The sequence below is a fragment of the Dendropsophus ebraccatus genome, chromosome 2 (assembly GCF_027789765.1).
Source record: "Dendropsophus ebraccatus isolate aDenEbr1 chromosome 2, aDenEbr1.pat, whole genome shotgun sequence".
NCBI lineage: Eukaryota > Metazoa > Chordata > Amphibia > Anura > Hylidae > Dendropsophus > Dendropsophus ebraccatus.
The window spans coordinates 49543166-49559140 of record NC_091455.1 but is presented as its reverse complement, the minus strand read 5'-3'; the positions used below and the strand labels follow the sequence as shown (position 1 = coordinate 49559140).

At 41.9% G+C, this 15975-nt stretch overlaps 1 protein-coding gene across 2 annotated transcripts in view; it reads left to right on the top strand.

Annotated features, from left to right (window-relative positions):
• SLCO5A1 (solute carrier organic anion transporter family member 5A1) overlaps positions 1–15975 on the top strand; it is a 76736-nt gene that overhangs the window by 47889 nt on the left and 12872 nt on the right. For both annotated transcript variants that reach the window (XM_069959973.1, XM_069959974.1), the window contains exons 6-7: positions 9678–9876; positions 12229–12388. In XM_069959973.1, coding sequence (XP_069816074.1) covers positions 9678–9876; positions 12229–12388 — 359 coding nt within the window. The remainder of the gene's footprint in view (positions 1–9677; positions 9877–12228; positions 12389–15975) is intronic.

Genomic DNA, 15975 nt, shown 5'->3' with positions numbered 1-15975 from the left:
AAGGGCTTATTACATGGGGTGATAGTCGGCTAAATGGGCCATTATATTGCCCATTGTATTAGACCCAGTTATCAGCCGATGAGCAAGCAAACACTTTTTTCATCAGTTAATCGCAGGCCTAATATTCATCACCATGTAAATGAGATGTGGGGCCGACAATAAAGTTAAGACCCTGCCCTTCTAATAAAAGTGCTGTGCAGGTTGGCATTTGTTTTGGAAAAGGGTCTGTCCGTCTTAAAGGGCCCTTACTTTAATTGAAATATTCTCTCCTAGAACATGTTTTCCAAGGGAAAATTACACTGCAAAAGCAGCAGTAGATAGCAAGACATATGTATTTCTGCTCTTCTACCCCCACATTGTGTTAGGCCTCCCTCTGCACCTGTGCACCACCTGTTCAGCAGACACCATATAGTATATGCCCCCCCCCCCCATGTAGCATCCCCCATATAGAATAGGCCCCTCTTTATAGCATCCCCCATATAGGCAAGGCCTCACTGTGTAGCATCCTCCATATAGAATAAGCACTTCTGTGTAGCATCCCTCATATAGAATAGCCTCCCCTGTGTTGCATCCCCCATGTACAAAAGGCCATCTGTGTAGCATCCCCCATTTGGAAAAAAATAGCATACTCACCTCTGACATCATTCCCCAGCAGTGTGTCTGTTCTCCTGGAGCTGTGGTCCCCAATGCTTCCTATGCCAGGCTGCCTGACACACATCTGTTTCTTCATGCAACGCTGCCTGCTGAGCTCTCTTTCCTTCTGGCTGCTCTATGGCATGCATCTGGGAAGAGATGTCAGCCATTAGGGGTATGTTCCAGCAGATGGGGCTCCAAGTGGTCATTAGGTGTACTGATTGGGGGGCGCAACTTAAGTGGCCTCATGGCAGAATCGCCCCCAGCTGATCCACATTGTGGCTGCACAATATGTCACATTACAGTCATTAGTTTTCCATTGTGGATTTTATATCTGCAGTAGAAAAAAATCTCTGCTGTATGATCTGTATGGGGGACAATGTTAAAAATCTGTAACAATTTTGGGGAAAGTGTCACCTTCCAGCAGTATTTATTTTCCCTTTCTGTAAATATTCAGACGCTATTCCCCTGTCTTAGGCTGGGTTCACACTACGTATATTTGAGGCTGTATATTTCAGGCCTCATAGCAACCAAAACCGGGAGTGGATTGAAAACACAGAAAGGCTCTGTTCACACAATGTTGAAATTGAGTGGATGGCCGTCATATAACTGTAAATAACTGCCATTATTTCAATATAACAGCCATTGTTTTAAAATAACAGCAAATATTTGCCATTAAATGGCGGCCATCCACTCAATTTCAACATTGTGTGATCATAGCCTTTCTGTGTTTTCAATCCACTCCTGGTTTTGGTGTCTATGAGGATCTGACTTGAGGACCAATTACAGCCTCAAATATACGTAATGTGAACATAGCCTTAAGTTGTACATGCCTCCAGCAGGACAACAGAGTTGTCATTAAATGCCTGTCCTCTGCTGATCAAGACTCAGTCTACACAGCAAAGCTAAATTGGTTAGGAAGCACAAAATCACATGAAAAATGTCAATTTTTAAATAAATCTGTTCTTAATTAAAAGCCTGATATAAACAATGTAATTTTCCAACAATACATCCCCTTTATCGAATTTATAAAAATATGAGCGAAATATTTCTATTAAATAGGTTTATCACAATAGAGTCTAGTTTAAGTTGGTGTTAGAATGATGCAGTGTGTGCTGTTAGTGCCCTTAGTGAGCAGATTATCCCGCTGTGAATATCCTATAGATGTATACATCTGGCCTCTTCTGTCCAATGTGAAAAATGCCAGCACAGACAAGTTCATTCTGAATCGGTAATCACAGAAGAATGCAGGGCTGTAATCTCCTAAAGCGCTGTCTTTATATGTCACCAATGAGCTGAGCGGCTCTCACAAATGGCACTGCAAGTATTAAAGCCAAAAAATATTTAAAGGATACTTACCATTTCTGAAGACTTTTCACATGTCACAGGTTTAATTGGTGGGGGTCTTTGTGGGGGTCTGTGCTAAAATGCTGACCAATCACTGAAATAATAGGGGAAGAATTGGTCTACAGAAAGCCAAACAAGCAGTCAGCTTCTGCCCTTTTGGTTTAGCAATCGGTTGGGTTCTTAGCACCTGGACACCCACCAATCAAAACTTCAACTAAAAAGAGTTTTTTTTTTTATTTAATGTAACCTCTAATATTTAGGTATCTATTTCTATCTAAGTTCTATTTAAAAATCTCAAATATCCCAGTACTTATCAGCTGCTGTATGTCCTGCAGAAAGTGGTGTTTTCTTTCCAATCTGACACAGTGCTCTCTGCTGCCACCTCAGTCCATGACAGGAAGTGTCCAGATCAGTAGCAAATCCCCATAGAAAACCTCCCCTGCTCTGGACAGTTCCTGACATGGGACAGAAGTGGCAGCAGACTGCACCATGTCAGACTAAAAAAAAAAAAGCACCACTTCCAGCAGGACACACAGCAGCTTATAAGTACTGACAGACTTGATATTTTTAAATTAGAAGTAAATTACTAATCTATATAACTTTCTGACATGATTTGAAAGCAAAAAAATCTCGCTGAAGTTCCCCTTTAAGGGAAGCATTTACATTATGGGGGAGATTTATCAAATGGTTAAAATATACACTGGTGTAAACTGTCCACAGCAACCAATCACAGCTCAGCCCTTTGATAAATCTGGGCCTATATGTGATTTATTTAAAATAATAGTGGAACTCCAGGCTGCCCCTTACCAGGCTCATGTGGCTCCTGTATGCCCTCATTTCCTTTTGAAGCTTTGGTTACCCTGCAACTAAGCTGCAAAGTGTTTCGTGCTAATGGAGCAAGAGCTAAATTCAGGCATGGAGCCAACAGTGAAGCCTTAACTTTATTTTTAAGTGTCCTATTCCTGCTTTGTCAGCTGACAAAAAATAATATTGCAATCAATGCAAAGTAATACAAAACAGTTAAAGGATTATTCCATTAGGGCAACCCACACGTCATCTGCAGGGAAAATATCGTATGACATATACCTCTGTATTTTAAGATCAAATCACAACCAGTAAATTTTGTAAACATTTAGTTGTGTCGTTGAATTTTTTTTTTGAGAGTCTAGGTTGTGTATCTGCAACCTGTGAGCATGTTTGCCTTCTAAAGAGGATCCATGCTGTAAGTGATAGGTAAATCAAATGTTACCTCTCATCTCTGATCTCTCCCCCATAAGGTTCTTGGCATCTGTTCCTTCTGTTCTTACTACTGTGTGTACACAGTGCTGCCTCCTGAATTTAATCCCCTCTCACCCTCCCTACAGCTTCTCATCAGCCATACAACAACTGTTCAATGGTTATTATACCCCCTTCCTTTGCTGTGGTGCTGCCCCTTCTCCTTCCACATGCCATCTATAGTACAAGTAAGAGATTGTGGGGGGTCTGACCTCCGTACTCCCCATCAATCTCTTTAATGGGCCCCTGGCTTTTTTATTATGAATAGAGCCTCGGGTACAGCACGTGACCCATGGCTCTAATTCCTTTGGAGACTCCGGAAAGAGACGAGTAAGCACTCTTCTGGCTCTCTTTCAGGCGGCTCCATAGGAATGACTAGAGCCACGGGTCACGTGCTGTTCCCGAGGCTCTATTCATAATAAAAAAGCCAGGGGCCCAAAATAATGATTGGCAGGAGATACAGAGGTCGGATCCCTGCGATCTCTTACTTGACCCCTATCCTGTATATAAGGGACAAGTCAATTTTTCCTGGACAACCTCTCAATATAACCGAACCATGAATGTTTAAAAAAAATGTTTTTAAACAACAGTCATGCGTTAATAATAAAAGCTGATGATATATGGAGACTGTATGTATGGCAGTATAAATAGAGCCAAAATAATAACTATAAATGAAGAGTTAGAGCAGTAGCCGCAATAAGGATACATAGAATAGCCAATTGCACATTCAGTCTGCACCTATTGCGTTTGCAGAGTAGTGACTCACACAAGTTCCTACACAATGGAATAATACAGTGAACTGCCTATATCCTGCAAATAACCAGTAATATTATGCAAATCTCTGCTGATGGATCCCCCGGAGATGAGGAGATGAGAAAGGAAGGGATGAGTCGTCAGGTCGTCCTTTTCCATGACAAGACAGAACAGTGCTATTATTCTGGATTAGAAAGCAGTCGCGGGTCAATTACCGCATATTTCTAGGTTGAGTGGTGAAGTAAATTGCACTTTGTGCGCCTTTAAATGGAGTGGTATAATAAGCGGGTTGCTATATTGCATTTGTACGTCTGTTTCGCTCGGATTGAGATTGCATTAGGGGAAATGGGTGAGAAGTGTCAGTAAGCACCCGGCCTAGTTATATGTGACAGCTGAGCCGCTGCATGCTGACACTCTGTGATGAAGCACTTAACCTATTCTATCTAATACACAGGGTCAAAGTACGGCCATAGCAAACCGTACAGCGACAGAATTATCTGCTCAAATCTCCAAAATGGGAATAATCTGCGAATACTTAAAAAGGCAGAAAGAGATGTGAGTTATTGAATAACGTGGCTGGGTACATATCCCCGTGATATAACAATGGCTCGCTTGGTTCTGTTCTTGTCAGTGAGTTATGATAAATCAATGATGATTATTTTACGTTGCGGTTTCTGTGCCAGGGAAGACTGTAAGCCCCTAAACGCAGTGCATTAAAAGACTAAAGCACAATGAAGGCTTTTAGTCGATTTCATCTTCCAGCTATAAATATACAGCAGCATTTCTAGAAAGTAGATATGGAGCAGGGGAATGACGCATTGAGTAACCTATGTGTAAACAGGTTTACAATGGTGTATTCTTAGCATAAGGTGACTTTCTGGCCTTATGTTATTGCAGAATATTAATAAAAGCAAAGGCTGGGCTGCCCAGTGATACGGTCCTGCGGTAGATGAGAAAGCCGCGTCCTTGAGAAATATGTCTGTGCGTAATCCACTTGTATTATCATGTCGGACAGAGTGGGCGTTCTATTTATAAGTTGTCTATGTCCAGAGCAAGTAACATAGTGTGTGTTCACTACCAGATGGCATAGCAGTGGTATAGTACATGGTCACGTGTCATTGTGTCCATTTAGCTTTATTATGTCTTCAGCCTCATTCACACAACAACGCTTTGGTCACTGTTATCAATTAGTATTTGTAAGCCAAATCCAAATCCTCTTCTGTGCTCTGGACCCTTTCCTGGTTTTAGCCAAAATACCGCCGCGCCATGAATCAATATGCTACAAAATCCCTTGTGGATGTGGATTTAGATTTACGGACGATTGCTGTGGAGGTTGCCTGCAGTAATATACATATAGATTAAGAAAATGTTTACACCATGTTCACATCTGCTCGGTTCAGAATGAAACCCCGACAGACCCCATTAATGTCCGTTGTGCAGCGGTCTGCTCAGCTCCGTTTCCCACTGCTAAATGGAATCTGGAGCCTCCGACACAGATGTGAAGCTAGCCGAATACTGCTATACCTATTACTACATCCCTTATTAACCCTCAACTCTCAAAACAAGTTACAGAGATGGTCGTAAAGCAGTCCTTTTAGAAGATTTTTGCTGACCACTCTGGTTAGATTGATAGGCTAAACAATGCTGGGCTTTTGCAGCTCAAGGAACACCCAATGGGCTTTATCTCCTAATCCTCTAACTTCTAAAGCTTTTATCTCAGCGCAGGAGCGACGGGTCAAAATAACAGTTTGTACAAATATTTTTAACTTTTTGCAGGATCTTTGCTGAACTCGCTTAGAGGAGGGAAGGGGCATGGCTGCACATAGAGGGGCACATTTTTTTTTATTAGTGATCTATATAACAGAATTCACACAACTGAAATGTACACCATTATTATGAAATAATTTAGCGGCACTCACCAAAAACAGCTATAGTTTTTGAAGACTTTATTCCTATAGCATGTCACACTAAAAGTGGGATCAACAAACAAATATGCTTCAGCTCCACAAACAGCTGTTTTGTGGCACTACCGGTGGGCTGGATGAAGCGGTAGCACCCCAAAACGGCTGTTGCCTGTCCCAGCTGTTTGTTCATTGATCCTGCTTCTATTGTCTTATGCTTGACAAATAAAGTCTTTAAAACAATAGCCATTCTTGGTGAGTGCCGCTGCTTCACACTTTTTGTATTTTGCCTATAGAAATCGCATCTTTCCGGTCTGTGCACCCCTCACGGCTTTAGATGGACATGTGCTATGGTCTGTGGATTGTTCGGTTTGAAGTGGAACAAGTAGTATTGTGGTGCATGTAATATTTTTCATTAAGAAATATTTTAGCACTGTATGCATTTTGTACTTTATCATGATGGGGGTTGTAGTTTTGCAACAGTTGGAGGGGCACAGGTTTGGGAACACCGATTTAGAGGAAGGTGATACAAACTTTATGGGGTAAAATATGACAATTTTAATACATTCCTGGATCACTGACCCATCCTAAGGACTTCACTGCAGATAAGCTGCAATATAATATTATTAGGAAAGGCAACCAAATCTCTCTTAAATGAATTTAACAGTTTGAAAGCCAAGAATTTAGGTTGTGCACCTGGTTGGGCGGTTTGTTAAAGGGAACCAGCCCTGCACTGTCTCCGGGGCATATAAGTAAAAGGTATTAGCGTTACTTATGTGTCCTGAAAAAATACTTTTTAAAGCTTCCCAACAAAATTTCCCACCAGCTCTGGACCGCCCACACGTCTAGATGAGTACGTTTTAAAAGTCCTTTTTTGGGGACATATAAGTAACGCTCCTAGCAGTGCTCGTGGCATATATGAACTTATTTATAGCTGTAACAGAGATTTTTGCGGGATTGATTCCCATTAAGGTGTCACTGTCATCTTAGAAAACTTTTGACGTCATAGAGTTTTGATTGGTTGGGGTCTGACTGTTCAAACCTGTACTGATCATCAGAACAAGCAGGGGGAGGACCATGCTGTACCGTGTCCGCTCCCCGCTCTGTGTCAGCATAATCAGACTTACATTATGAGCCCGACTGATCACATGACACAGAGCTAGGAGAGGACTATGCTTAGCTCGTTCTAGTTCGCCTGATTGGTACAGGTCTGAACACTCAGCCCGGACCGATCAAAACCTTTGACATGTCTCCCAAGACTCTGGACTTTCAGTATGTTATACTTTTCCTACTACTTTTTCTCTATCCCTGTCTGAGGCTGCGCTTCGCTGACAGGCGGCGTGTACGGTGCTGTCAGCGAAACCTATTGTGTACATTCGGTTTCTATGGCGATGACGGGGGCGGCGTCGCGGCCTCATGACGTCATCTGCCGCAGACCGCCGGCGCCTCTCGCGCCGTTACATACACGTGGATTGGACTGCAGGTCACACACCTGTGGGCTGCAGTTCCTGACTTCCTCCTCCGGTGGGCTTTTCTGAAATCCTGGTAAGGATCTTCTTTTATCTGTTACGATACATACCTTTATTTTCATGCTTAACACCTGCCAGATCCTTGTGTTTCCGTGTATGCCCCTCAAACATGACTGCTGGCACTAAACACGGATATTTATTCACATCTTATGCATATACACTATATGTTTTATACGATCAGTATGGAGGAGTGGGTCACATATCCACCCCACATTTGTGTTTTCACCCACTTAGCACCTTGATGATGTAGAGGGCACGTATTAGTGATGCATTTGGTTTTCCCCATATATACTAGCACATTGCACATGTAATATAGGCTTGACAAAGACCCTGCTGGGTCGAAACGTTGCTATGGTGTATGTTGCTTGAATAAACTACTACCACTTTTTCACTATTGGATGCTGTCGGACCAATCTTTCCTTGATGTCTCCCAAGACATGTCAAAAGTTTTCTATGATGACAGGGACATTTTAAAGTTTTGGACAAAAGCTATATTCAAGTTTAGATGCTGTTGTAATTCTGCGATAATGCAATCTATATATATATATATATATATATATATATATATATATATATATATATATTCATTTATTTATTGATGAGGTGCCCTATTGTTTCTAATAACAGTACAGCACAGCCTATACATACCCACACAAATACACATATCAGCTCCTTATGCCACCAACAAGTGCCACCAAGAATACAAATCAACATAAGAGTACATTGATGCAGTGTCCCTGGCGAATACCAAGGCTGCCGACAGACCCCGTTGTAATAAGATATCGAATGGAAAGTCATCTACTTTAAAATCCTATTTTATAATGGTAGATCTCGTCCTGGGCACTGCCAGTTACCTCTGCCCTTCTGTTGCCATGCCTTGAATAATACACTTGCAGATCTCCACACCAGGTGCAACCTTCTTAACCTTGTTTTGGTCCACACTGTGCCCGAAATCTCCTTCAACTTTTCTGAGCCACATAAATTTTAGAACAGTATTTGGGCATTGGACATGTACTTAGAATAGAAATGCCTCCTTGGAAACACTTGGATATGATCCATGGAAACTTTTGGATACAACTAAAGCAGAGAAACAAATAGCGATAGGAGCAAGCGGGACACAATGTCTGTCTAACCAATATATGAGAACCAACTGAGCTAGGTATAGGTTCACCGGATACATGAAGGCTTAGTGGGTCAATTTCATGACCTTTAGTTCTAGAGCCTTGGTTTCAGTTGCTTGGGTTACAGCGACCATGTGTTTTTTCGTGGTGCTTGTTTTTCGTTTGCACTCCAGCTTCCTATATATTAAAGGCGCACTCCAGCAAGATTTCTTTTCTTTTAAATCAACTGGTTTCAGAAAGTTATGTAGATTTCTAAATTACTTCTATTTAAAAATATTAAGCTGTCCAGTACTAATCAGCCGCTGTATGTCCTGCAGCAAGTGGTGTCGTCTTTTCAGTCTGACAAAGTGCTCTCTGCTGCCGCCTCTGTCCGAGACAGGAACTGCCCAGACCAGTAGCAAATCCCCATAGAAAACCCCTCCTTCTCTGGACAGTTCCTGTCTTGGACAGAAGGGGCAGCAAAGAGCACTGTATCAGACTGGAAAGAATACGCCACTTTCTGCAGGACATAAAGCAGCTGATAAGTACTGAAAAACTTCAGATTTTTTAATAGAAGGAATTTACAAATCCTATATAACTTTCTGACACCAGTTGATTTAAAAGAAAAGATCATTCGCTGGAAAACCCCTTTAATTAAACATCCTTAATTCCCCAACATCTGATGTTAGTGGAGTCATCCTTAAAGGGTGATTCCCACCTCCCTCTTTTACCTTGCACATTGCTTGAGCATATGCTTCTCTTTCTGGTTTTCTCGGTGGGAATTGCTCATATTCATCCTCCCATTCTTAATGCTTGTTTAATAGATGGAAATGTTAACATAGAGATCAATGATCTTTATGAAGATACATAAAGTGCACTGTTATGTGACTTGTGGGAGAACAGAATATATTACTATACCTAAAATAGGCAATTTATGATGTTTGGTGAATTTTTCATGTCTTTTATCTATAATTATTTATCATCCAGCATGAGTACAGCTCTTCTGTGTAGTATCAATGAGGCTTGTTCATAAATTTTCATTATATGAGTATATTGTAAATGAATAATAATGAATACAGTCAGCTGTAAGGACGGTGATGATAATAGACAATGATAATGTCCTATTTTTTTGTTTTTAGGTCTGATCATTGTCCCTAGCGCTGGTGTGGGCATTGTGCTTGGTGGTTACATCATCAAGAAGCTGAAACTGAGTGCAAGGGAATCTGCAAAACTGGCCATGATCTGTAGCGGCGTCTCCTTGCTCTGCTTTTCTACTCTTTTCATTGTGGGATGTGAAAGTATTAATCTTGGAGGAATCAATATACCTTACACTACTGGGTAGGTAAACGATAAATTAAATTGTACAAGGGGTCATTCATTGTGTTGACAGCCAGAGCCGTCCATTTACACTGGCTGCTTGACAGCGACCAATTTAAAGGACCTGTCAGTATGTAGAAGCAGAGGGCTCTGTACAGCCAGGTCCATGGTCCTTGTGAGAAGTGAATTTTGTTTAGCCGTTGTACTGTTTGCATGCAGTAAAACAATAAGGTAACCAATGTTGAGTTTTTATTTTCTTTTACATTCCAATCCCTTCTACGTACAGTACACAAGCCGGAGACCCATTGTCATCAGATGACGGATAACTGGGCGACAGTCCCTGACCTGAACAGGTGTAACACAAAACACAGACAAGACACAATAGTAGCAGGATAAACTATCCCGGTCAATAACACAGTCGATGCAGTACAAAATCAGAGTCAGAAGAAATGTCAGAAGCCAAGCCAGAAATCAGGAAAACAGAAATAGAATCAGGATACAAATGCTAGGTCAAGGGACACTCAGGTACTGAGGCTCTATGGCAGGCAAGGCAGGACACACAGAAGAGGATATTTATGGAGGCTAGAGTCCCAGCCCCAGATCTCTATGCAAAGCCGACTGGTGATGTCGGCCGCCAGTCAGTAAAATGAAAAGTGAAAATACATTACACCTGGGCTGGTAGAGAAGCCTCGGCCATGGCAATAACAAAAGCAATGCCGCCGCGTCCTTAGCAACCGCTCGCAAGGGATAGGGTTGTAGCTTTCTTCGCAACTGCCCGTACGATCCGGCATACGCTTGCGGGAGGCTGGCCGGTGTTGCTGTGAGCCGAGCATGAAGGCAGGCTCCTGACAGATATATTGTGAACTAAAGGCAGGCAAGCCGAGTACAGCAGTCACATAGGGGGAGATTTATCAAACGTTATCAAACTGACTCGGTTGCCCTTAGCAACCAATCAGATTCCGCTTTTCATTCCTCACAGACTCTTTGGAAAATGAAAGGTGGAATCTGATTGGTTGCTAGGGGCAACTGAGCCAGTTTCACTTTACACCATGTTTGATAAATCTCCCCCATAGAGTTTAAATGGAGTCACAATGCAGATCGACTGCCACTAGAGATGAGCAAACCGGGTTCGGGTTCGAGTCGATGTGAACCCGAACGTTCGGTATTTGATTAGCGGTGGCTGCTGAACTTGGATAAAGCTCTAAGGTTGTCTGGAAAACATGGATACAGCCAATGACTATATCCATGTTTTCCACATAGCCTTAGGGCTTTATCCAACTTCAGCAGCCACCGCTAATCAAATGCCGAAAGTTCGGGTTTGGATCGACTCGAGCATGCTTGAGGTCCGCTCATCTCTAACTGCCACTTCCAGTTCTTCTGACCATTGGGGGGGTCCTGGTGGTCAGACCCTCACCTAGATAGGTAAAATATATAATTGAACAATCCATTTTAATGCTAGTCATAGTCTGTAATAAAGAAATGAAGCCATGTGCATTTGGCAGTGAAATGTTAGACATCCTCCACATTTAAAGCTTTAATGGCTTAGTGAGTGCAGGTCTGTGGCTTGAGCACTCAGGACTCTGTCAGCCTAATCCACCCAGCAGGATGATGTTACAGCCCTGACATTGCTTTTTACTTGTGGTCTGCCCAACATATTTTGAGCATATTAGCCTGGCAGTATACACACAGCTCCTGTGTATGTGTGTGTGTGTGTGTATATATATATATATAAATATATATATATATATATATATATATATATATATATATATATATATTTATTAAATACGACACGCTTGATTGATTCTTTCATCTCTTGAGGTTATAAATAAAAGTCCAGTAAATGAGTCCTTGAATTGTCCTTCTCTGTCAGGGCTTAGTTGTAGCAGTTTAACCAAGTGATGCTTCTAGTGGCAGGTGTAGCTGGGGATGGTAAGAATATCTAATGGAATCCAGTGCAGAAATCCAAGGCAAACCTTACCATTTGCGCCATACATTGATTGTTGTAAATTTGTTCCTGGGCTTGGACACATTTTAGCCCCATTCACTGGGACTAACCAACCTCCAAGCCGCCCAATGTAATCCACACAGATTCTACATCAGATGTGAAATTTTTCCCCTTTTTAAATTTTCTTCCGTAAAAATTGAATCTGTAGTTTAAAGAATAAACTGTAACTCTGAAAATAAGTAATTTGCACTATACATAATTATCTGTGCATAAGGCCCAATGGGTAATGGGACTTTAGTTAGAACACCACAAGTTTTCCAAGTTGTTTTGCAAAGTTTTATATGTTACGTGTCTTAATGCAACTTGTTAACATACAGTAAGATACTAAGTTACTTATCGCCATCTCCCTCCTCGTTCCCTTGCAGTCCCACGCTAACCATGGCACACAGGAACCTAACAGGTGGCTGTAATGTTAACTGCGGTTGTAAAATTCATGAATACGAGCCAGTGTGCGGATCAGATGGAATTACATACTTCAATCCTTGTCTCGCTGGATGCATCAGTGTGGGAAATCAAAGCATTGCTGTAAGTACAAAATGTGAGCTACTTGTCTGCTGACTCTTCCAGTTATCAGTGAGGTGCGAGGCATTTATGTCATTGGGACTAAGGCTCTTCCTTTCCTCTGCATTAATGACACAGTACATATGCAGACAATGTGCCCCCGCTTTATGGTAGCCGTAATGAGTGCCACTTAAGTGTCATTTATTAAAAAAAAAAAAAGAAAGCAATCTGATCATAGACATAGTGACAGATGAAAACCCTGGTGTCAAGTATCTTCCTTATGATTGGTGCAAGATTACATTTTACGAATCACGGCTAAAAGCACCAATTTAAACTCCATGTATTATAGAGTCAGAATATAAAAGCATATATTCCATGAGGGGCCCTGTAACAGATGAGGATGTGGATCCACTGGACTAAGTCAAGTGATGAGGAAAGGCGCTCCAGGGAGTGCGGTCTGAGGGGCCGTAGGTCTTCACCAGAGGCCGTTGTAAGGCAGGTCGGACTTGCTGCGGCAGGAGACCCCCCCAGGTTGCTACCCCTGGTTTGGTTTGCTTGTGGTGGCGGGCTAAATGCAACAGAGATTAACATAGACAGGACACAGCCAGGTACAGCAGCAGGGAATGTTGTATAATGGACAGGAATACGGTCAGGGAACGCTTTAATGAGGTAGGGACACAAAGGCTCCAACAAGGGAGACATGACAGGGTAGGGCTTTTTAAATCACATATTACAAGATAGCCGCCAATTAGGGGTGCATTGGCCCTTTAAATCTCACTTTGCCCTAGGAAACAGAGAAACATGTGCTGGCGAAGAGAGAACAGGGAGTGGGGACTGGTAAGGAGCCCTGAGATGGAGCAATAGTACAAGTGGACTCAAGCCCTGACATTCAGGGCATGGTGTTTGCTGCAGCGGACAGACTGGAGGAACGGGTGCAGATATGCTCCATAGTATGGGTCACCACCACAGCCATGACAGGCCCTTATACTGGGCTCACCCTTTGTACTAGTCCAGTCTACATTTTCACATGAGCACCACCAATTGTCTTCCTATTATTGCAGTATTCAATATATTGTCAAATATGAAGAGATTTGTCCAGTAACCGATTCTCTTTAAAGGGATTTGTCCGGTATAAAAAAAAAAATTTAATAAAACTGTTAACAAAACTAAAATACTAAACTTGTTACATACTTTACCTTAGAAATCCTTTATCGATTCCTTGCCGCCGCTATTTGGGGTCATGTGAGTTCTCTTTATACACTTCTGCGAGATGACATGTCATGGAGGTGGGCCTTTGTATTTTTGGCTGAAGTGTGACATGGCCCGTCATGTGACACATCATCTCACGGGAGGTCAAACAGATGTGACGGAGAGCCAGAACTGCTATGACATGAGTGTGATGAATAGTTCTAAAGTTTTATTATTTTCTTTTTTTCTACTTTATTCATTCATTTATTTACATGCTGAAAATGCATTTTGCTATGGATTTCAACCTTTCAACCTTAGCAGTCTGGTGAGACCATGAATAATTTTAGGGGTCAGAATTTATTTATGGTCTGTTTTGGGGTCTGAATTAGTTCAGCAGTCCGATCTGGAGTGATAATAATTTTGGGATCTAAAACCTTGCTATGAGACTCTCCTGAATATTGTAATGTTTGCTGCCCTGACAGGCAGGTTTTCTTGATCAATATGCAGTCGCTCCTTTAGGTAACCATGGATATGTCCATGCCAGATGAGTTTAGTGCACAAGCCCTATTCTGATTCAATAAGGTTCATGCACGTAAACCACCCAGCATGGGTGTATCCATGGTGGCAGGAGCAACTGCACGCCAATCGGGAAATCCTAATTCAGACCCCATACTACACCCCCAAATTATTCATACTTTAAATCATATTACAAATATCAAATATAAGCAGCGATGGATACATACATATCCAACATAGGAGGGTACAGATACACAGACAAAGTAAGGGTTAGAGACCACATTCAAAGGGAAAAAAGTGTCTCTTATTGACACCACAAGTGACGTTTCACCATTGTTGCCCTTCTCAAGCATAGACAAGGGTTCTAAAATGCTATATAGCACGTCACTCTACTGTGCAATCAGAACACAACAGAATACATATCCAAATGTTACTAATGATTCAATAGTTGTGTAATCGATCCAAAATAAGCAAAAATCATAACATATTAAAAAAAGTTCCTGTGAGGTATACATATATACAATTCATAGGTACTTATTATCCCATTATAAAAAACAGCAGTGCAAAAGTTATTCACAATCTTGCTGTACATTGTATAATGGGATGGGACCCGTTGGACCCATATATAATTGGGATGGGACCCGTTGGACCCATATATAATGGGGGGGGGGGACCCGTTGGACCAATATATAATGGGATGGGACTCGTTGGACCCATATTTAATGGGATGGGACTCGTTGGACCCATATGGGATGGGACCCATTGGACCCATATATAATGGGATGGGACCCATTGGACCCATATATAATGGAATGGGACTCGTTGGACCCATATATAATGGGAGGGGGGAGGGGACCTGTTGGACCCATATATAATGGGATGGGACTCGTTGGACCCATATTTAATGGGATGGGACTCGTTTGACCCATATGGGATGGGACCCATTGGACCCATATATAATGGGATGGGACTCGTTGGACCCATATATAATGGGATGGGACTCGTAGGACCCATATATAGTGGGATGGGACCCGTTGGACCCATATATAATGGGATGGGACCCGTTGGACCCATATATAATTGGATGGGACTTGTTGGACCCATATATAATGGGATGGGACCCGTTGGACCCATATATAATGGGTTGGGACTTGTATGCATGCGCAATGCATGCACTTCCAGTTTTAGGGGTAAGCTTCTTGCCCACAAATTGTACTTGATGTGTTTGGTATGACATTAACATGATCTCCTGTGGGTTGAATTATCCCATTATATAATGTATAGTACCATTGTGATATAATGTTTTTTTGCACAGTTGTTTTTTTTTCATACTGGGACATTGAGTACCTCTGAATTGTATATATGTATACTGCACACAAACTAAAGAAGAGCTATGTGGCCGATAACAATGCACATGAATGGGCACACGAATGATACAGCGATCATTCATTCAACCCAGCTGTGCGATTAATCGTGTCTTGTAAATTGCAAGTAAACGTCAATCCTGCTGATCAGCGGTCATTTGTAGCTGTGCACAGTAAAATATTGGGCTCTGTAAAAGAATCCTTACTTTTATTCATATTTCCCCCCCCCTCCAGTATTCTTTATGATTATTTTTATTATTTAAGTTTTAATTTTTATTTGATTTCACTTATTTATTTATTTTTATAACACCTGAGGTGTGGAGGGATGATTTGGAATGGAAGCTGACGGGGAGACCATAATTTATCATGATAAATGGTGGATGAGGCCCTTCCGGGAGTTGAGTTGAGTGTATGGAGCACTGGTGGTCTACCTGAGTGGGCTTTCCTGTGTTCCAGGAAGGAATGGTTGGTGGGAAGGGCTCTGCTGGGCAGAACGGCTCCAGAGATGGGGCGGTTCGGCAAGAGAGGGTACCCTGAATGGAT